At 40.1% G+C, this 23,878-nt stretch overlaps 1 protein-coding gene and 1 pseudogene across 1 annotated transcript; one reads left to right on the forward strand and one right to left on the reverse strand.

The window, feature by feature from the left end:
• Positions 1-660: 660 nt before the first annotated feature.
• On the reverse strand, positions 661-3,575 carry LOC129350961 (UPF0598 protein C8orf82 homolog). Its single transcript, XM_055019356.1, has 3 exons — positions 3,266-3,575; positions 3,135-3,183; positions 661-2,277 (listed from the first exon to the last, which is right to left on the reverse strand). The coding sequence occupies exons 1-3, from the start codon at positions 3,428-3,430 to the stop codon at positions 1,781-1,783; spliced, it is 711 nt and encodes a 236-aa protein (XP_054875331.1). The 5' UTR covers positions 3,431-3,575; the 3' UTR covers positions 661-1,780.
• A 6,551-nt stretch (positions 3,576-10,126) lies between these two features.
• On the forward strand, positions 10,127-12,050 carry LOC129350680 (uncharacterized; annotated as a pseudogene).
• Positions 12,051-23,878: the final 11,828 nt, after the last annotated feature.

A 23,878-nucleotide genomic window follows, 5' to 3' on the forward strand; every position in this document is an offset into this window, starting at 1 on the left:
AGTCGGAGTTGGTTTGTCTGTCTGTCTGTCTGGTAGCAACATTACTCAAAAACAGACAAACGGAATTCAATCAAATTTTCAGGGAAGGTCAGAAATGACACAAGGACCAAGTTATTACATTTTGGCAATGATGCATCTTATAGCCTGGATCCACGGATTTGTTAAAGATTTCTGTATCATTGCCAGATGCGTCACTGTAACTATGACAACAAGTGAACACTGTCAGCTGCCTGCGATCCTACTACAAATCGACTGCTGTGGACCACAAATTTTTTTAAAGATTTCATCCTTCGGAAATCATATGACTGAGCAGCCTTGGCAGAGTGCTATGCTCTCTGAGTGCTTTCCTTGATTTTAATAATAAGTCCTGTCGTGTGTATGAATTGTGCTATACAAATAAACTTGCCTTGCCTTCCGTCTTCGTCCACCTGCTCCTGCTTCATCTGTTCTTTGTCACCTTTTTGAAAAGGCGTCTTAAACTCAAAGCTGTAGTCCTGTTTAGTGACTTAGTTAACTACCTACCAGGACACACCAACAACAACAAGCCCTGAAAACAGTAAACCTAAAATGTAGGCTACTTGTGTTTCTGATCAGTGATATCATCTTATTTTCAAGGACTTCAATGCCTAGTTGAATGACAGATGCATAGATCCTGGGCTGTTTTTTGAGACCCAAGGTTATTTATTGAAAATGCGGTTCTATAGTTTTGGATGCTCAGACATAACAACACCAAGATGCATTTTAATAACTCTGTGATACCCTTTTCATTTTCCAGAGAAAGTTATCTATGGACTGCCGGTGATTTTTGACACACTAAGAACTTTCAGTGTACAATGTAAAAATTCACTATTTGTTAGCAACAAAGTAAAAATGTTAAGAATTGCAGCGCCAAAAAAATTAGCAAGGGATGTAATATGAAGTAGGTCTTATTATATTCAAGGCAATATCTCACTCCAGAATGTTTCCAAAACACAGTTCAGTAGCCAGTGCCCCTTATGGTATGGACCATTTATCAATAAATACCGTGAGACTCTGTATTTTCTTTCAATGCAAGCATACCAGTTCTCAGAGTCTGTGTCTAATCAGTTTGCTGCAAGGTATTTATATATTCATTTGTGCCTAATGTATTAAATGAACAACTCGCTCCTCTTGAGTATATTCGATACAATAACTGACATTCCCGACAAGTTTTAAAGATTTCTTTTTGTTAATCTTTAAATGACAGAACACAGAAACACAGTCTGAGCTCAGTGCAAAACTGAATTAACTTGGTTTTTTTTTTTCAAAGAATTTGAGAGAAGCCACAACCAAATACTTGCACATTGTGAATCTAACATGCTATGAGATGAACAGCAAGATCACCTGAAATTATGCCACACAAAATTATGTAAATCTTACAGACTCTTCTTTGATGCTTCCTTTTGATATTCTGGGTAATTTTACCTCTTCAGGACCATTTAGGTGATTCAAATGAAACAGTCGCTGAGGGCAAAATCACTCTTTGGCTGAGCTGCACCTAAAGCAAGAAGACAAAATCAGACATTGCTTTGTGTAGTTCAAGCCAAATAAAGATGGGAGCCGTGATTCATTAGTGAATTTCATGGTTCATTTCTCACACATCACATTATGCAGGACTGGTCCAGGCTTGAATCACTACTGATCAGACTGTGATCACAGCTGTGAGGCCTTAACATAGCCTTGTCCAATTATCAGAACAGGGAGCTGATAGTCTATTGTGGGCATTTTACAGAGTAACATATACCAGTGATCTGAGCTGACATTATCCTAGTTCTCCATGCTGCCCACTGCCCTCCTCTGCTGTAGGGAGGCATCCTGCGAGCTCATTGGTCAGTGTGTGCTTCTGTCCTCTCCAAAGAAAGTGTGTAGGCTGTCCTGATTGGCCACTTTCATGCTCGTAAACAAAGAACGGGCTGAGCTCGATGGCCAGAGCCGACCTGACCAGGCCAACCCCTCCTGAGCGCTCTGAGCAGGGGTGATAAACTCGTCCGCTGATAGGATGCATGAACAGAGCCTCTGGGCGGAACGGGACACAGAGCTTCTCCGCACCGCCGCAGTACGACAGCAGCTCCTGCTCTCCCATGATGCCCTGCGGCCCTGCGGGGCTCTGCAGCAGGTGGGTGAAGACCACGGGTCGGTCATCGCAGCGCAGGAAGTTCCTCTCCCTGCCGCACAGAGATAGGAAGGGGAAGTCCTCCTCATAACGGCCGCTCTGATTGAAACGCAGCCGACTGAAGAAGAAGACCAGGAACTGTTTATCTGGTGAGAAAGAAACAGATGACTGAGAGTGAAACAACAGCATCAAAGATATGATTCAGATCTGCAAAACACTGAAAGCATCAGCAGTGGCCTCACAATAAAAACCTGTTGTCAGAGGTAGTAGTATATAAAATAATGAAATTCTACCATTCTACCAGTACCAGATTTAGTTTATTTTAATCCATGCAAATTAAGGTCAAACTATGCATATATTTTTGCATAACATAACACAGTGCTAACTTTATTAATTACTTCTGAATCACCCCTGACATGAAGACAGGACTCATCAGGACCTAACAGTAAATGACACTGCATACCAGTCGCAGTGCCTTTTTTGACTGCATGTAGAGCCAGTCAGGTCATTCTTTCTCTTGATTCCCAAAGCAATCAAACTAGCCATCCATTCAGAATTCCAATTAGGAAAACCAGGATATCATGCTTGGAAGATGGGGATGCTATTCCAAACACTGTTGGGTTGGAGCGGATCAGCTTACACTGTGGAAAAGGACATGACTTGTGGGCCGCAAATGGGATATATTCTGTATATTGTCAACTGTGTGTGGGATCACCTCAGGCTGGTGAACTGTCACACACAGTCAGTTTCTCAACTTCAGAAGGATCATTGGTTATGTAGCTGAATCCTAAGTCCTGTCACGGATGGATATAATGTTACTGTAAAAGTTCAATCTGCTTATTAAAGTCAAAACAAGCTTTTGATTTTTGTGTGCAACCATATGATTAGCAGTGGGCCCCATCCAGGCAGCTATATGAACATTTTCCAAAGGCATCAATGATAATGATCCAGACTGAATTTTAGTAAATCAAGACCTATGTGTGTTGTGTGTGTCCATGTTTACCTTTAAAGCAGGTGACAAAGTTTTTCACTTTAGTGTCATCAAGGAAAAGCTGCAAGTAGAGCACAGTTAACACACAGTGTCAGGCCAACAGAAGGAATACTGAAGGTTTGCTTTTGTGTTTATACCATCACCTGTCCCTGATGGTCGATATAGTAGAAGTATTCTCTGATGCGTGGTTCGGGGCTCTGGCCCTGGACGTACGTAGCGGTGCTTCTGGAGGCTGTGTAGCCGACGGGCAGGCTGCGCAGAGCGGTCAGAGCTCTGGAGCTCAGAGCCGCAGTCCGGAGGAACAACATGGCTGTGGAGGGCAAATGTGTTCCAGATTAAACGTAGAACCAGAAGCGACGTTGTGTCCAAATGACAACCACGGTGGTTCTGTTTGTTAGAAGATGTTACACAACTCCGGTTGTGTCCTCATGTTATTGTTTACTGTTGCACAGAATTTACCCGGAAGAGTTTGACTGCTGCACCATCACCATGTGTTACTTGCTGCCCCCTGCTGGACTCCAACCATACACAGATCCTATACAGTAACGCTCAAATTTACAGTAATAGAACTCAATACAGCGCAGTTTTAGTGCAACATTTAATCAAAGGACGAGTCAATTAGACACTTAAATAAATAGTTTACCATCTATGGCTGTAAACAAAAATTTATATATATTTGTAAAGACCATATAGGTCATGACAGACTTAAGTTTCTAATGACTCCTGTAACTCTTAATTTTCAATGACGGAACTGTTGAAATCAATGTCTTTGTCCAAGAAAAATAAATAAATAAATTCATGCATTTCGTTTCTTTCAAAGAGTTAACAAATGCCTTCCATGACAGAATCTTCTGGGTGAAAAATATACATACAGCAACGCTAAATATGCAATCAGCAGCAGCTCAATCGTAATCACTCACAAGTACTTAAGAGGCCATGACAATAAGACAATTTGATTAACACAACTTTCTGTGTGTGCAAAGGTTACTGTAATTTATTATTTATTTCTTTAATGATTTGTTTTCTATCTTTATTTATGCATATTATTAGTTGGGTCTTTCTTTAGCACAGCTTGTAATGCATGAAAACAGTATGAAAAAAGTAAAATTCAATATATTTTTGTAAGTGCTGTTTTTGTTTTTCACAAGTCTTGTGTTATTATTAAAATCGATCAATCTGTTCTACCGTTCATGTCTGAATGTCTACTCTTGACAGTGATATTGTGTATATTCAGTCAGCCCCTCCACCTTAAAGCCTCGAGGGAATAATGAGAAAATTACAGGTCCATTCATAAATTCCCGGTTCTCCAAAAGCATTTCAGTGGTCTTGTTTGTGGACATGTACAGTACAAATTAGTGTCACCTTAGTTATTCAGGAGAGCACTGAACTGACTTCCAAGAGTTATGTTCAGGGAATCATTAATGGACAAAATAGTTGAATTCACTATCAAAGAATTTTTAGTTCTTCAGGTTTGAATTTTGGCTTTCTAAGAAATGAAAACAAATACTGTATAAAAATCAATTTACAGGAAGATTATTCATAATATCATGAGCAGAACTGCTCACTGTGCAATTAGTGGTACCTTAAGTAGAGACATTACAGGTGAATAGCGTAAAACATTTTAGGTAATAGATATTAACATGTAGTCATCCCAGTTCATTACTTCCAATAAGGCAAGCATTTTGCCTTAATGTCTTAATCTGCATACATTTCTCAACCAGAAATGTCAACATTTAATGAACCTCTTTCAAATGTTTTGTTTAATTTTGTTGACATGTTAGACTTAAAGTTTTCAACAGCCGAAAGTGTGTATATCTGCTTTCGAAATGAGAAAATACTGTCAATATCATGAAAAAAATGCACTTTATCCACGCCTTGTTTTTAGAATTAGCATGTTTAGTAAATTCAGTTGTGAATGATTTATGAGCAAACCTCTCTATAAAAAATATTCAAAAAATAGAGAGGAACACAACTGGAAAATTTGGTGCATGGTATGAAAATGGCCTTTAAAGATATTCATAGTAAAATTCCAATCAGCTTTATTGGAAACTACTAGCTACATATAAAAACGTAAATTATTAGCCATCACCATAAATGCTCCCTAGGCGATTACTTACTTTAAGATAATCATTTTTTGTATGTTACAAGTTTTATAAAATGTTATGTTAAAATATGAAAATTACATATTATCACAACAAATATGCAAAAAAGATATAAATGTGTAATAGACAATGTGTAGGAAAATAAACATCTAAATGTGTGTTTTCAATGCTTTCATTGCATTAGTCTGAAAGAAGATATATGGTGACAAAATATCCCAAAATCCCAAAATGCAGCGGTGCATGAAGAAATAATGTGTTTGTCTATTGTGTCTTTAAAACCTGTGTCTTTAAACAAGGCTCCTGTATATGTTTGGGAAATACTGTATGGTCTACGTAAATCAGCAACTGGTTATTGTTTTAATTAGCCATTAACTTGTTGAATGTTTTCTATCATTTTGTCTATATGACATCTGAGAAAAGTGGGGAAATGCCTTTAATTTTGTAGGATTGCTCATTTTAATTGATTGAAAGAGCAAACTTCACAGATACTCAGCATCCTTTTGGATATGACAAAGAAAACGATCAAACCCTCACACTGAAGAAGCTGAAGCTGTAACTCACTCATGGCTAAAATGCTTCATCAACGATTGTATGATTTCTGACGGATAAGTCCCGATAAGTCCGCAGTGGTCAATTTGTAATAGTATCACAATCATGTGATTGTCAGCAGGCAGCTGACGTAGCATTCACTTGTTGTCATAGTTACAGTGACGTTGTGTAGCTATCTCGCAATGATACAGAAATCTTTGACAAATCCATGGATCCAGACTATAAGCCACATCACAACCAAAATCTAATGAGGTGGTCCTTGTGTCATTTCTGAAATGAAAATTTCATCCAAATCCGTTAATCTGATTTTGAGTAATGTTGCTAACAGACAAACATACGCCTATCATCACATAACTGCTGCTACCCTTGGCGGAGTAACCACTGTTGCAGCTCTTGTTTGTTGTATTTGTGTACCAGGCCTATTCAGCAAGACTGTGAGGAAAGTAGAAAATATGTATTTATGAGACTGAAACAGTGTGAGCATTGGACACATTGCAGGCGATAACCTATGTGCCAGTTAATTCCAAGCAGACAGCAGTATATTGTAGAGTGAACACAAAAAGGCTCTTCAGGGGGCTTCATGTAAAGCTCTGTGCTCATAAAAGAAGCGCAACAACAACATGCTGCAGACACTCTGTGAAAGGTCAACACCCCCTAAAAACAGTGAAAACAGAGGCTTCTTTGGCTTCAGAGGGGACTGACATCAGACAAAGCGGCTGATTCAGACAAGCTAGTCATGACTTGATCTCCTCCAGGATCCTCTCTGCAGTGAATCCAGCTGGGAGCAGAGGACCGGACAGGCTCTGCTTACCTGTAGCTTTCTTCGCCTCCTCTTCCGGTGTTCCAGTTTGACTGGTGATCAGGTTAACTGGCGATAGTTTCCGTCTCCAGATGTTTCGTTCGCAGATTCGTCACGATCAGACCTGGATTTACGTGAAATAAAGGTACCAGATAAAGAAGACGTCGCCGAAAAACGTCGGCATCACTGCTTAATAAAGTCTGTATCCATGTAAATATCATCTACAGACAGTAAAAAGAAATGTGCGGGCCGAAATAAAAAACACGTATTTTTCAAGTACGGTGAGAGGATTCGAAACCACGTAATCCCGCGAAAAAACTATGAGATCACCGTTTTACTCATTGTACTACCAATCAGCTCGACAAGCATTCTGCTTCATCTATATGGATCACTGTCATCCTGTCAGGTGTTTAACACCTGGTGATCGTTCAGGAAACACGTCCATGTCAGCTGGGGATAATCACAACTTAACATAGGCTTCCTGGTTAACAACGAGTCAGAAAACTATTTATTGTCTCACCAAGAAAACCGACAACATGAAAGCACGTCCACTGCTGTGTTGTGTGTTAGTTTGTGTGTTCAGTGGAACAGATCCAGAGCAGAACTTCAGGTTTAACTCGGGTTTGTTCTCAGAAACACTCAGACCCTCAGCAGCCTCCTATCAGAACAACACGCAGCACATCAGCTTGATTTGCTAAAATACATCGGAACAAACTGAGACCACGTTGTCAACACTAGTCACTCAGAAAACAATAAAAACTCGTTCAGTCATCCACGTCCTAACCGTCATTTCAGAGCACTTTAACCGCTGACAATACTTTTTTTTTTTTTTTTTAAAAAGGAAGTAAAGGGATCCGACCTGGTCAAAACAAACAATATATTTGTGTGATTTGTGTCTTCCCAAACACCCTGGCTGGTTTAGAAATGGCAGAAGATACTTTTAAAGATGTCACAGAGGAAGACTAGTGTGAATTGTGGTGATTGACAGGATTTGATTTAATGACGTTCCTAATCCACCTTAGAGTACATATAGGCTAAATATACAAATATGGCAGCACAATATCTTCAGAGTCCAACAGGAATATCTGTAGCTGTAACGTTCATATATGACTGTAGTCTATATAGCCAACGGTTAAAGTGCTCTGAAATGACGGTTAGGACGTGGATGACTGAACGAGTTTTTATTGTTGTCTGAGTGACTAGTTTAAACAACGTGGTCTCAGTTTGTTCCGATGTATTTTAGCAAATCAAGCTGATGTTGTGCTGCGTGGTGTTAAACACCTGGCAGGATGACAGTGATCTATATAGATGAAGCAGAATGTTTCTAGAGCTGATCGGTAGCACAAACGATGGTCTCGTAATTTTATCGCTGGATTACGTGGTTTCGAATCCTCTCGCCGTACTTGAAAAATACGTGTTTTTTATTTCGGCCCGCACATTTCTTTTTACTGTCTGTAGTTCATATTTACATGGATATAGACTTTGTTAAGTAGTGATGCCGACGTTTTTTGGTGAGGTCTTCTTTATCTGGTATCTTTATTTCACGTAAATCCAGGTCTGATCGTGACGAATCTGCGGACGAAACATCTGGAGACGGAAACTATCGCCAGTTAACCTGATCACCAGTCAAACTGGAACACCGGTGCGACGGCTCTCCAAAAGTTTCGATTTTACGCAAAAATAATCCTCCAGAACTGGCTTCAGATGTGACTGATCTGCTTTTGGTTGAACACAAAGATAAAACTACAGAGATAGAAGCTGTGCCCCAGAGGTAAGATGACATTTCTTCATTTAAATCTATTATTATGTCCCATCTGCTTTTAAACTACATGTACTATTCAGCCAAAGTTACTGATTTGAACTAGTGCAAAAATGAGGGAAAATGGATTTTTCCTGTCTTTTTTTTTTGGCAATTTTTCTACCAGGTGTAACTGAACTTGGCCATAATAATCTCATAAATGAAAGTAGCTTTTGGACGAGAATCAGCTGGAAGTTTCCTGAAGTATCAGTTCTGGTGCTCATAAAATCAGCTGATGGCTGCCATGATACTTGTTTTTACCAGCAGTTTATCTAAACCTCCTCAGGTCAGAGGTTTTTAAACCACATTTAGTAAATCAGTCCATTTTAACAGTCTCTTCAGAAAGCATTCACTCAATTCCAGAAATTATTGTGTAGTAAATTCAATTTTAAATGAATAAAAGTGGATTTTTTTTACTTATTATTCTACAATTTGTAACCCATAATGACAAAATGGAAGTAATTTAGATTATATTCATGTGGCACTTCTCTGAACAAAACTTCTTTACAAAAGCAAACATTTAAGAAGACTATTAACTCTTGATTAAAAAAAAATCTGTGAAAAATAAACAGCTGAAGAGCATGAAAATAGAGACCACTATGATCATGCAATCATAAAGGCTTTATGATAAAAGAATGTTTTAAGAGTTTAAAAGAGATGTTGCTCATCTGATTCAAATTTATCCCATTTCACAGTTATTAAGAAAATGTTTACTCCAGGAAATACTGAAAGCTTTAAGTATAGTTTATAATCTCACCACAGTTCCCTGGACGCCATAGCTGAATGTGGCCTTATATACACAGGTGTGAGCTTTTTCTAAATTGTCCAATCAAATCAAGCGGCCACAGGTGGCAGCTAAGATCTCAAGGAGGAGCAAAGCAAGCAGGACACAGCTGACTGCAATTTAGAGCCACAGCAAAGAGTCTGAATAGTTTTGTAAATGGAAAATCCTTGATATTTAATAAATTTGGTAAAATTAAAAAATGTATGCTTTCATTTTGTCATTATAGGCTATTTAGGGTTAATTGATGAAGAAAAATGCCACTTTCATTAATTTAAAATACAATTAGGATGCAATAAAATGTCCAAAAAGTATAAGGATATGAATGCTTTAAAAGATATTGTATCATTAGGTTCAATATGATGTAGTTTCCAAAGATATCATTGTCAATGATGTCTGTTGCGCTTGTAAATCAGAACATTAAGTATATTTATCTTCAAGACTTGTCTTAAATCTTTTTTAATCTATCATCTTTGTCAAAGTAATGCAGTGATAGCTGTCTGTATATCCTAGCGTATGTTCTATTTCTAGTCTATTTCTATCTTCACATTTTAAGCTTCTGGACTTTTCTAATACTCTATTTTATTATAAATACCTGCATTTTTGGCACCTTATTACTGTTTCTTCAACCAACACGATTTGCACATTCTTTTATACACCAATCAGGCATAACATTGTGACCACTTGAACCCAGTGGGGCATGGACCCAGGACCTCTTGGGATGTCCTGTAGTACCGGGATGGTGGCAGTGAATTCTGTGGGTCCTATGGGTTGCAGGGTGGAACCTAACTAGATCAGGCTTATCCTGGCACATCCCACAGATGCTCAGTAAGATCTGGATCTGGGGAGTGTGGAACCCGGGTGACCACCTTAGCTCTGTTGTGTTCCCCGGGTCACTCCTGAGCAGTTTTTGTGGTGTGTCGGGGTGCATTGTCCTGCTGAGGGTGACATCTGGCATCAAGGACTGCTGTTGCCATGGGTGGTTGGGTGAGTTGCTGGACCTGCCATGTTTAGGTGGGTGGTACATGTCAAACATCCACATGAATGTCAGGACTCAAGGTTTCCCAGCAGAACATTTCATTATAAAAAGATGATTGATGTTATTCACTTCACCTGTCAGTGGTCATAATGTTGTGGCTGATCGGTGTATATTGTCTCCTTATCTACCTTGAATGTAGCGTGTGTGAGCTCCTGGATTTCTAGAATTGCCTGAAGGGGATAAATAAAGTGTCTGTCTGTTTTAATTCTGCATACTTTTAATGGTGGCAGTTTGTCGAAGCATTACAGAACATAAAACAGAGCTCATGTGGTAACCCACAGACTTTCTCAATAGAAGCGTTATACTTCCTGTTTACATCAGTCAAAGCCACCAAATTATAAGAACTGCTCCAAAACCTAAGGCAAACTGATGCTCCAAATCTACCTAATACAAAGAACAAAAATGGGAGTTACAAAATATACTATGGACTATTTCAATAAAGTGTTTCTGTAAATCTTATTTTTCAGTATTCATGGTTTCAGATTTTTTTTTCACACAGAACATGAGCATTCAGGGCCTACCAGAGATGAAGGGCTATGACCCACTAGATACCACCCTCAAGTTTGTCACCAGGATTGCAATTTTGTGATCGTCAGCAGGCAACTGACGTAGTGTTCACTTGTTATCATAGTTACAGTGACCACGATCTCGCAATGATACAGAAGTCTTTAACAAATCCATAGATCCAGACTAGAAGCCGAAAATCTAATCACTTGGTCCTTGTGTCATTTCTGACCTTCCCTGAAAATTTCATCCAAATTCGTTATTCGGTTTTTGAGTAATGTTGCGAACAGACAGACAGACAGACGCTTTTCGCCACAAAACTCCAACATGTTCCTTGACGGAGTGAAAAATATATGAAAAGTAGGAGAACACAAGTATAAACTTGCAAGAAAGAGAAATGCTCAAGTAGAGTCAGATCTCTTAATTACCTCAATATTCTACTGAAGTAAAAAGTCCCTTGATTGCTTTCTGTCATTTCAAAATAATTTTTCTTTGTGTTTTAAGGGGCATTACACATTTAAATGCCCTGCACTGGTAGAGGGGACCACAAGGTGCAATAAGGCGTGGTCGTACCAAGAGGTGCGCAGACTGGCAGATTTATCTGTTGAGGAAATGCAGCACTTCTGCTAGACACTGCGAGTTTCAGCCAGTAAGTGGTCCAGTGCTCTGTGGTTGTATTAATGCTGACTTTTCAGGGATTTACTCTGACTCAAACATTAAAACCAAATCAAGTGGACTGATGTTTATTTTTTCTTCACTGTTCTCCCCCATCAGTGTCCCCAGTGCAAAACAAACATGGAGAGGAAGGATCTTTCCAACCTGTGTGTCATATGTATCATATGCACAGCTGATCAGGGGGGAACCTATCAGTTCTGCTGGCAGTGTCAGAAGCCATGGAAGGGCTCAGCTCCTCGATCGGACCGCTGTGGCAACGATGACTGCATCAACAGGGACCTGCAACTGCTGCAGACATGCAAATCCATCGACCTGCCGGAGGTGGCGGGCGTCACCAGCTGCCCCTCTATCCGACTCTGTCCTACATGTGGCATGAAGATAGAACATAGTAGACAAAACTGCAAAAATTTTATATGTCCTCGATGTCATAAGGAGTTCTGCTTTGTTTGCCTGAAACTAACGCGGCAATGTTGCAAGACCAGTTCACCATTCAGAATCTGCCCAGGCGGTGTAGCTCCAAGACAGACTTCTATTCCGGTATGGCAGAGAAAATGAAGGCAATCCGGTGTCTTATCTTAATTCAACAAGAGATCTTTAACAGAAGTGTTTAAAAACACAACAAAAAATCAATGCATTTATTTTGAAAGGTCTCAATATAGTCTCCTGGACACCAAATGTTTGTGGCATGTAGCTCTGCTCCACAAGACAACTAGGTTCTTATTTGTGGTTTCTCTGCCTCCCTCTGGCTGAACTTTAAATTGCACATGACAAATATGTTTTTCTGGCTCTCCTCAAGTCCACAATGATCTCTTTTGTTTTGATGGTATTCATCACCAGGTCACTTTCAGAGCACCAGCTGACCAGGTGCTGGACCTTCTCCCTGTAGTGGGTCTCGTTGTTGTCAGATATTAATCCCACTATGGTGGTGTCATCAGCAAACTTTACTGTCGTGTTGGAGGGGTGGATGGAGGTACAGTCATGTGTGAAAAGGGTGAACAGGGCCGGGCTGAGGACGCAGCCCTGAGGTGCACCTGTACTCAGTGTGAGTGTGGATGATGTCACCTCTCCTACTCTGACACTCTGTGGTCTGCCGGTGAGAAAGCTGTGGATCCAGGAGCAGAGTGTGGTGTCTAGTCCCAGATGGCCAAGCTTGGTTATCAGTTTATGGGGGGAGATGGTGTTGAATGCTGATGTAAAATCAACAAATAGCATTCTAACATAGGTGTTGGGGCCCTCCAGGTGGGTCAGGGCCGTGTGCAGGCAGTTGAGATGGCGTCTTCCGTTGATCTGTTTGCCCTATAAACAACTGGTGGATGTCCAGATCAGCAGGAATGATGTCCTTGATGTAATGCAGGACCAGCCTCTCAAAGCACTTCATTATTATTGGCGTCAAGGCAACTGGGCGGTAGTCATTCAGGCATTTCACTGCCTGTTTCTTGGGCACGGGCACTATAGTGGTGAATTTAAGGAATGTGGGGACTACAGCCTGCTGTAAGGACCGGTTGAAAATGTCCGTAAACACGCCTACTAGCTGGTCTGCACATGCCTTCAGGACCCGGCCCGGCACCCCATCTGGACCTGCTGCCTTGGTGATATTGATTTTCTTCAGTGTTGACCACTGTTCCCTCTAAGCTGCGCACGTGCATGCGCAATTGTGCACTGCTGACACAGTCTCCGTGCACAGAAAAAAAAATCCAACCTAAATTATAAATAAAATAAACACGTAACAATTCATTCTGTGCTATTTTTCAATGTGAGTCAGTGAGTGACCGGTGACTGGCTGCTGCAGCCAATGATGCGATTCACATACGTATTTACCATAGACTGTATATAATGGTATTTACGCAGCTAATCAATGTCAGGCTTCCTTATGTGCAGCCACCGTTGTTCTCATAGATATGAATGAGTAGATAGGACACGCCCCTTTGAGCTGCGTGCTACTGCGAGGCTAAGCTAGTGGGGGGAAAGTTTCAGTGCATTCTTTTTTTTTTGTGTCTGCATTTGTTCTCATTGTTTAACTCCACAAAAGAGGTGTCAACATTGTATGAGATTGATGCATATTTTAGTCTTGCAGCCAAATATTTTAATATTTAGTGCATGTGTGTGACCATCACCAGCCCTCCCTGAAAGCTAAGCAGACATTCTTTATTAGAATTCCCTATTATAAGCCAGGGAGGGCAGTGCTACACCTCAGTGATGTGTGGGGGAAACAAAGACTGGACAGGACGAACAGGACAAACAGGACGAACAGGGATAGAAATTAACAGGCGGAGCTATTGCAATTAAAGATTGTAAGGTGGTGTGTTATTCCCAACTACTAACTATCCATCAATAAAAAAAAATTTGAAAAAAGAAAAGAAAACCAAACCAACACAAAAGAAAAAAAAGATTCAATAAATAAATAATTAAACAAATGGTACTGAGCACCATAATTGTGGATGTCTTGATAGTATAGAATAGAATAGAATAGGCCAGAAGAGGATACTAGTGAAAGAGAGAATGAGTTTAGGGTAGAGACTCTGGAGAGATTCTCAGCACAATCTGGCGGGTCCCATCAATCGCTGAAATGGAACTCGGCAGTAGCTGGCGAGACCTGATCAAACATGCAAGTGTGAAGGACCCCGAAGCCCAGAACAGCAGTCACGGCAAGGCAGGGCCAAGCCAACAGGGCACCCCTCCCCCCGGGCCCTAGGAGCCACAGGGCGGCGCCCCCAGAGAGCCACCGGGGCCACCGTGAACCACGCGGACCCGGAGAACAAGAGGGAGCAGCTACCAACACCCCCAGCGCGCCAAGACCGACCCAGGCGGCCCGGGGCACGAGGACCCACCCGCCACCCAAACCCCAACCCCGCCCACCCCCGTCCCCACCAAACCCCCCACCCCACCACCCGACCCGCCCACCCCCACCCCCTCCCCCCTTACAGTTACAATTCAGATTTTTTTCCTCTAAATTTAGCATCTTTCTGCAGGTTTCAAGGCTCTCAGTGTGAATCTCTGCCTAATAAATGTTATAATTCTGAAGTTTTTCTTCTAAATTTAGCATCTTCCTGCAGGTTTCAGGGCTCTCAGAATGTATCTCTACCTTGTAAATATTGTAATTTTGATGTTTTCCTCTAAATTGAACATCTTCCTGCAGGTTTCAGGGCTCTCGGGGTGAATCTCTACCTTATAAATGTTATAATTCTGATATTTTTCTTATAAATTTAGCATCTTTCTGCAGGTTTCAAGGCTCTCAGGGTGAATCTCTGCCTGATAAATGTTATAATTCTGATATTTTTCTTATAAATGTATCGTCTTTCTGCAGGTTTCAGGGCTCTCGGGATGAATCTCTGCCTGATAAATGTTATAATTCTGATGTTTTTCCTCTGAACTTGATGTCTTCCTGCAGGTTTTGGTGTAATTTCTCAGTTTTTCCTCTAAATTTAACATCTTCCTGCAGGTTTCAGGGCTCTCAGGATGAATCTCTGCCCGATAAATGTTATAATTCTGATGTTTTCCTCTAAATTTAGCATCTTCCTGCAGGTTTTGGTGTAATTTCTCAGTTTTTCCTCTAAATTTAGCAACTTCCTGCAGGTTTCAGGGCTCTCAGTATGAATCTCTACCTGATAAATATTATAATTTTGATGTTCTCTAAATTTAACGTCTTCCTGCAGGTTTCAGGGCTCTCAGGATGAATCTCTACCTGATAAATGTTATAATTCTGATGTTTTTCCTCTAAATTTAGCATCTTCCTGCAGGTTTTGGTGTAATTTCTCAGTTTTTCCTCTAAATTTAACGTCTTTCTGCAGGTTTCAGGGCTCTCAGGATGAATCTCTACCTGATAAATGTTATAATTCTGATGTTTTTCCTCTAAATTTAGCATCTTTCTGCAGGTTTTAGGATGAATCTCTGCCTGATAAATGTTATAATTCTGATGTTTTCCTCTAAATTTAACGTCTTTCTGCAGGTTTCAGGATGAGTCTCTACCTGATAAATGTTGTTATTTTGATGTTTTTCCTCTAAATTTAGCATCTTCCTGCAGGTTTCAGGGCTCTCAGGGTAAATCTCTACCTGATAAATGTTATAATTCTGATGTTTTTCCTCTAAATTTAGCATCTTTCTGCAGGTTTCAGGATGAATTTCTACCAGATAAATGTCATAATCCTGATGTTTTCCTCTAAACTTGATGTCTTCCTGCAGGTTTTGGTGTAATTTCTCAATTTTTCCTCTAAATTTAGCATCTTCCTGCAGGTTTCAGGGCTCTCGGGATGAATCTCTACCTGATTAATGTCATAATTCTGATATTTTTCTGATAAATTTAACATCTTCCTGCAGGTTTTGGTATAATTTTGATGTTTTCTCTCTAAATTTAGCATCTTCCTGCAGGTTTCAGGGCTCTCAGGGTAAATCTCTACCTGATAAATGTTATAATTCTGATGTTTTTCCTTTAAATTTAGCATCTTTCTGCAGGTTTCAGGATGAATCTCTACCAGATAAATGTCATAATCCTGATGTTTTCCTCTAAACTTGATGTCTTCCTGCAGGTTTTGGTGTAATTTCTCAATTTTTCCTCTAAATTTAGCATCTTCGTGCAGGTTTCAGGGCTCTCGGGATGAATCTCTACCTGATTAATGTCATAATTCTGATATTTTTCTGATAAATTTAACATCTTCCTGCAGGTTTTGGCATAATTTTGATGTTTTCTCTCTAAATTTAGCATCTTTCTGCAGGTTTCAGGGCTCTCAGGGTGAATCTCTGCTGATAAATGTTATAATTATGTTTTTCCTCTAAACTTGATGTCTTCCTGCCAGTTTTGGTGTAATTTCTCAGTTTTTCCTCTAAATTTACCATCTTGCTGCAGGTTTCAGGGCTCTTGGGATGAATCTCTACCTGATAAAAGTTATTTTGATGTTTTCCTCTAAATTTAGCATCTTTCTGCAGGTTTCAGGATGAATCTCTACCTGATAAATGTTGTTATTTTCATGTTTTTCCTCTAAATTTAGCATCTTTCTGCAGGTTTTAGGATGAATCTCTGCCTGATAAATGTTATAATTCTGATGTTTTCCTCTAAATTTAACGTCTTTCTGCAGGTTTTACGATGAATCTCTCCCTGATAAATGTTATAATTCTGATGTTTTCCTCTAAATTTAACGTCTTCCTGCAGGTTTCAGGACGAGTCTCTACCTGATAAATGTTGTTATTTTGATATTTTTCCTCTAAATTTAGCATCTTTCTGCAGGTTTCAGGGCTCTCAGGGTGAATCTCTGCCTGATAAATGTTATAATTATGTTTTTCCTCTAAACTTGATGTCTTCCTGCCAGTTTTGGTGTAATTTCTCAGTTTTTCCTCTAAATTTACCATCTTGCTGCAGGTTTCAGGGCTCTTGGGATGAATCTCTACCTGATAAAATTTGTTATTTTCATGTTTTTCCTCTAAACTTGATGTCTTCCTGCAGGTTTTGGTGTAATTTCTCAGTTTTTCCTCTAAATTTAGCATCTTTCTGCAGGTTTCAGGATGAATCTCTGCCTGATAAATGTTATAATTTTGATGTTTTCGAACCTTCTGAAAGGTGACAATCTTCCTGTTTTTACAGTTTCTTACTAGAGGAGGGCAGGTTTTTTTTTTTTTTTTTACTTGGGGAGGGCAACTTTGGGAGTAGTTTTAATGAGAGCAGGTTTGGGGCTGGTTTTACTTTGAGGCAGATTTTGGGGTAGTTTTACTCAGAGACGGCAGGTTTAAGGGCAGTTTTACTTGTTGAGGGCAGGTTTTGGGCTATTTTTTACTTGGTGAGGATAGATTTGGGGCAGTTTTACTTGATGAGGACAAGCTTTGGGCTATTTTTTACTTGATGGGGGTAGATTTTGGGGGCAGTTTTATTCGTTGAGGGCAGGTTTAGGGGCAGTTTCACTTGTTGAGGGCATTTTTTGGTCTTTTTTTACTTGGTGAGGGCAGGTTTGGGGTAGTTTTACAAGAGGATATGAGGTTTTGGGCTACTTTTCACCCAGGGTGGTAGATTTGGGGACAGTTTTCCTTGGTGAGGAAAGGTTTTGGGCTGTCTTTTGACCGGGGCCGGTAGATTTGGGGGTAATTTTTCTCATTGAGGGCAGGTTTGGGGGTAGTTTTTCTAGGTAAGTGTCAATTAGGAGTGAAATTTTGGCCCCCCCCTTTTTTTTTTTTTTTTTTTAATCCAGGGGAGGGCAGGTTTGAGGCAGTTTTACTTGGTAAGGGTAGATTTGGGGCAGTTTTACCCAGGGAGAGCAGGTTTAAGGGTACTTTTACTCGAAAAGGGCAGGTTTTGGGGTAGTTTTACTTGGTAAGGCTAGTTTAGGGAGCAGTTTTACCTGGGGAGGACAGGTTTTGGGCTGTTTTTTTTACCAGCTCCATTAAGTTATGTGAACTTGTTTGTGTTCTTTATCTCAAATTGTCATGGTAAGTTTTGAATGTTGAACTCAAGTTTATAAGTTTTAGAAAATTAAAGTTAAAGTAATTAATTGTCTTAACTATTTGTAAGTTTTATCAGGACCTTCAGTGTTGATTTAACTTATTTCTGTAAGTTATACCTTGAAAAAAGAAACGGGGTGCTGGGTGGAGGGAGAGGAGGGTCCTGCAGAAGAAATACCATAATTTTGGGATTAGTCAAAAATAAAACTGTAAAGCTATGATATCTAATAATTATCGTGCTCACCAGTTCTCTAAATTGGACAAACCATCGTATTTCAACCACAACTTAATTATTGACAAACAATATAGAAAACAGTGTGGACTACTTCCCAGCGGCGGAGGGACACCTTTTTCCCCGCTAGCTTGCAATCAGACGCAGTGACGCAGCAGAGTGGCAACTGACCAGGCGGAGGGATACGTCATCTGCTGGGAGAAGAGACACGGCGAGGAGGTAAGTTATCTTCTGAAAGTGCATTTGAGTTTTTGTCGATAAAATTTAAAAAACAATGTCATTTTCTTCTGTGATAAAATGGAGTAAAGTCAGCACATTGACAGAGCTTTGCGAATATGACTACATTTTCGTGTTTTTCTCTGTGCTAATCCATTCTGTTAGTCGAAGTTTGAAATGGCATTAGTAAATTACACCACTGTTGTCCATGGGGGACGTAATTTTAGTTGACAGGCGTTCATTTAGGTTACAAATGCTTCCGACGTGACAGGAGCAATTAAAAAAAAAACTTTTGAACTCAATATTTGCCTGAAAGGAACTGCTGGCTAACGTTACCCATTTGTTAGTTAGCTAGTTTGGCACAGTCACGGTAAAAATAGTGCTGGATATATTCTGGTATGCCCGCGAAAGCTGAGTCACGTCCACGCACCCCTCCCCCACCTAGAGTCAGGGCTCGCTTTTTAGCCGGCGCCGTAAGTTTTAACTTACGAAATAAACACGTTAATGAAGTCTAAAGGACTTGGACGCTTATATTTACTGCATAGTAGTCAACGTATTTGTCGATGGTCCGAGTGTTTGAGGGAGGCATTTGTGTTTGTACGGCGTATCGTAATGAAACGAGCAGAAATACGTTAATTTCTTGCATTGACGGCGCCGCTTTTTATCCACCGCCGCGCGCGCTCTCTATTCATCCTCTTGCTCGCGCTATCACAACCGAGCTCCCTCTCGAGACCGCAGCTGCTCTGTGAATGAACATCGTTGTCAGGTTGCAGCACTGTCTGAATTGTGTGTGACTTGTCGAGTTTATTCTGCTTTTCCTAATGACCCTACAATCTACAGTTAATTTTATTTTTCATTCAATCTGGTGGTTATTAAATTGATTATTCCATAAAAGGTCAGAAAATAGTTGGTGAGTTTGTGCTGCTCCCGTCAGGCCGCAGGTACATCCTGCCAAGATGCAGGACAAATAGACCCAAGCATTCTTTTGTCCCTGCTGCAATTGTCCTGCTAAACAAGTGACTGACTAATCTGTTCGTCCTATTTATTGTTGTCGTCTGTGCTTTATGTAACTGGTACTCGCGATTGTTGTGACTCTTGTTCTGCTGACTGTAGAGTGATTTGCCCCACGGGGACAATAAAAGATTCCTTGATAAAATTCTTAATCAAAGCTTCATTAAGTGCATGGTGACACCCTCAAAATTTGTCCCCAAATAGATTATTTTCACTAACATTAAACAAAACATTGGAGACACTTTTTTTTTTAAAAATTTGGACGCTTGTAAAAGGGAAATTTGGGAAATTAATTTTCTTTATTTTTATTGATTGAAATACTGGAATTTGTTTTCTATACGACTTATCTAATAATGTCAAATATTTGTTAGATCAATCCCTGCATCTTTTTAAAAATGTACTAGATTTTTTGGTTCTTTGTAGAAATACTTAATAACGTAAATGCAGTTTCACGTAGAAGGACCCAAAATATCTATTTCTCTCACTCTTAGTCACTCATGTGAATATAAGATGATGCAGATAGGTTAAAAATTGATTCACATATCCTTTTCAAAACATGCAGCTCATTTTAGTTTTTTTTTCTCTTGCAGTTGTATAAAGCAGTCATTTCATCAAGCAGGAGGTTGACCCTTCAAAGTGTTATGCAGTTACCTTGATAAAGAGGTATGTATAGTGTGAATTTGTCAATGTGAACTTCCATAAGAACTGTAGTATTGCATGAGCTCACTTTTGTCTAACTTATGTAGGACACAAGTCAGAATAGGAGGACAGCTGCCCTTCTTGGTCTTCCACGTTTCTTCTCGGAGGATACTTCAGAGATCATCAGGATGTGTGACGTAAGAAAATATATTAACATGTTTATATAATAGTAATGATTGACGAGATTTATTGGTATTCATTTTAAAACAGAAGCACACATTCCTTTTTTCCACAACATTGCAGAACCTTTTTCATTCAACGTTTACTACATCATTCAAAACTTACTGGCAATTCAAATGTTTTAAAATTAACTGATAGGCAGTTTTAAAAAGAGAATGTGTGATATGATGATATAGACTGCTGAACTTCTAAGTCATATCACAATAAATGCATAGCTGACTATGAGGTGTATTTTAATGCAACCACAATTTTTTACCACTTTCAGACAGTTTTTATTAGGTCACCTGAGACGAAGTCAAAGACCTTAATTAATTACAAATTTCAAAGATCTTCGTAACATCCAGATATGGAAGAATCAAATACACTTTGTGGATGGAAGAGTCCAGGCCCCAGGGTTTCACATTTCCCCGTAGGGAGTGGGCAAAGTTTATCTAAAAATAGTAATCTTAACCTTGATGCCGTAGAAATTAAGGTCTCGATAAGTTTGTGAAGTTTGCATTCAATCCTCAAGTAATGAGGCCGCTTAAGTGGTGCAAAACCTCTCTAAAAATTGAAAGAGTTCTGAATTAAAAACATTGGCTTAATCTATGATGGAGCTGAAAAAATCCAACCTACAAGCATTGGGTGTTTGCTTCTGATATGACTGTAGCTGTATGAAAATCCCAAAGTCACAAACTTTGTTGAATCTAAATTGATTTAGTTAAGTGGTATACCATTCAAAACATGGATTCATATTTTTTTTTCCATAAACAGCAAAACTGACTACATCAAAAATTCAGGTGACTGTCAAGGCCCATGTCCTCTTGTTTTTGTTTTGTTTAAGCTTTGCTCTCCATGCTTGTAGCCGGCTCCTCGGTACCTTTAAGGTAGGTAGTCCAGCGCTGCAAACTCAATGATAGGAACTAAAACTAAGTCTGAACGGGGTTGTGTGGGGATCTTTCTTGCATCAAAAGTATGTCAATAAAAGTGTTTATTTTGTGACTAACCAGCTCAGATTGCTATGATAAGTATCTGACAACATTATGGAGACAAATGCTTCCTTTTTATTTACGTGACGTCGCTTCTTGCCCTTGTTTACATCCTGTTATGTAGTCTGTCATTTGAAGCAGGGGAGTGTGTGTGGATCTACAGACACAGAAACCTGTAATTTGTTTCTGAAGTGATGGCTGAATATTTAGAAGATTTTGAACAGTTGGATGAGGTATTTGAACTTGGTGGCCTATATTATGTATTTGAACTGATGAGAAGCTGCAACAGAAGAAGAGAGGGACAGGGAGGGGGCAACAGGCTGCAGAGTTTCAGCCAGCCATGCTGTTGTGATACTCAGGAGTTTGTTTTGTTACTCATAGTGTTTTAAGTATTTGACAACATTATGGAGAGAATCCACAAATCAAATTCAAATACTACATCAAAGTATTCAGAATCGTCTAAATATTCAGCCATGTCTTCAGAAATAAACTATGAATTCCCCGTTCAAACTTACTTATGGTTTCAGGCAAAAATGAAACTCAGTGAATACAGCATGGATCTGCCTGATTTTGGTTCCAATCATTCAGTTTCACCCCAGGACAACCCTAAATACAGCCAAGGTTCAAAAATCCCAAAGTCTTCCTTGAAGGACAGACAGAAGTTCCATGGGTTCGACAGTTGTCACAATCAAGATGAGAATGTCAAGATCAAGATGAAGACGAGGGTCCTGCAGGAAGATCTGAAGTTCTGAACACCAGAACCCTCATCTTCATCTGAAGACCAGGACTCTCGTCTTCATCTTCATCTGAACACCAGGACCTCGTCTTCATGTTCATCTTCATCTGAAGACCAGGATCCTCATCTTCATGTGAAGACCAGGACTCTCATCTTCATCTGAATACCAGGACCTTCATCTTCACTTGAACACCAAGACTCTTGTCTTCATCTTCATCTGAACACCAGGACTCTCGTCTTCATCTGAAGACCAGGACTCTCGTCTTCATCTTCATCCGAACACCAGGACCCTCGTCTTCATCTTCATCTGAATACCAGTTCTCCAAATTGGACAAACCATCGTATTTCAACCACAACTTAATTATTGACAAACAATATAGAAAACAGCGTGGACTACTTCCAGCGGCGGAGGGACACCTTTTTCCCGCTAGCTGCAATCAGACGCAGTGACGCAGCAGAGTGCAACTGACTAGGGCGGAGGGATACGTCATTCTGCTGGGAGAAGAGACACGGCAAGGAGGTAAGTTATCTTCTGAAAGTGCATTTGAGTTTTTGTCGATAAAATTTAAAAACAATGTCATTTTCTTCTGTGATAAAATGGAGTAAAGTCAGCACATTGACAGAGCTTTGCGAATATGACTACATTTTCGTGTTTTTCTCTGTGTTAATCCATCCCGTTAGTCGAAATTTGAAATGGCGCATTAGTAAATTACACCACTGTTGTCCATGGGGGACGTATTTTAGTTGACGGGCGTTCATTTAGGTTACAAATGCTTCCGACGTGACAGGAGCAATTAAAAAAAAAACTTTTGAACTCAACATTTGCCTGCAAGGAACTGCTGGCTAACGTTACCCATTTGTTAGTTAGCTAGTTTGGATACCAGGACCTTCATCTTCACCTGAACACCAAGACTCTCGTCTTCATGTTCATCTTCATCTGAAGACCAGGATCTTCATCTTCATCTGAAGACCTGAACTCTCATCTTCATCTGAACACCAGGACCCTCATCTTCATCTGAATACCAGGACCTTCATCTTCACTTGAACACCAAGACTCTTGTTCATCTTCATATGAAACCAGGACCCTCGTCTTCATCTGAACACCAGGACTCTCGTCTTCATCTTCACCTGAACACCAGGACTCTCGTCTTCCTGTTCGTCTTCATCTGAAGACCAGGATGCTCATCTTCATCTGAAGACCAGAACTCTCATCTTCATCTGAATACCAGGACCTTCATCTTCACTTGAACACCAAGACTCTTGTCTTCATCTTCATCTGAAGACCAGGACTCTCGTCTTCATCTGAAGACCAGGACTCTCGTCTTCATCTGAAGACCAGGACTCTCGTCTTCATAGGACCAGGACTTCATCTTCATCTGAACACCAGGACGCTCATCTTCATGTTCATCTTCATCTGAAGACCAGGACTCTCATCTTCATCTGAAGACCAGGACTCTTGTCTTCATCTTCATCTGAACACCAGGACCTCGTCTTCATCTTCATCTGAATACCACGACCTTCATCTTCACCTGAACACCGAGACTCTCGTCTTCATGTTCATCTTCATCTGAAGACCAGGATCTTCATCTTCATCCAAAGACCAGGACTTCATCTTCACCTGAACACCAGGACTCTCGTCTTCCTGTTCATCTTCATCTGAAGACCAGGATCCTCATCTTCATCTGAAGACCAGGACTCTCATCTTCATCTGAATACCAGGACCTTCATCTTCACTTGACACCAAGATTCTTGTCTTCATCTTCATCTGAAGACCAGGACTCTGTCTTCATCTGAAGACCAGGACTTTCATTTTCATCTTCATCTGAAGACCAGAACTCTCGTCTTCATCTGAAGACCAGGACCTTCATCTTCACTTGAACACCAAGACTCTTGTCTTCATCTGAAATCCAGTACCTCGTCTTCATCAGAAGACCAGGACTATCGTCTTCAGCTTCATCTGAAACCAGGACTCGTCTTCATCTTCATCTGAATAAGAGGTTCATTTCACCTGAAACAACCGACTCCTTTTTCATCTGAAAGTCTTCAT

Source organism: Amphiprion ocellaris, chromosome 2, assembly GCF_022539595.1.
Source record: "Amphiprion ocellaris isolate individual 3 ecotype Okinawa chromosome 2, ASM2253959v1, whole genome shotgun sequence".
In the NCBI taxonomy this organism is placed as follows: domain Eukaryota; kingdom Metazoa; phylum Chordata; class Actinopteri; family Pomacentridae; genus Amphiprion; species Amphiprion ocellaris.

Bases quoted from the DNA above. Each gene is read 5' to 3' on its own strand.
- LOC129350961 (XM_055019356.1), bottom strand. From the start codon at position 3,430: ATGTTGTTCCTCCGGACTGCGGCTCTGAGCTCCAGAGCTCTGACCGCT. The intron at 3,184-3,265 runs GTGATGGTATAA...CTCTACTTGCAG, and splicing joins ATATCGACCATCAGGGACAG to CTTTTCCTTGATGACACTAA. The intron at 2,278-3,134 runs GTAAACATGGAC...CTTTCTCACCAG, and splicing joins CTTTGTCACCTGCTTTAAAG to ATAAACAGTTCCTGGTCTTC.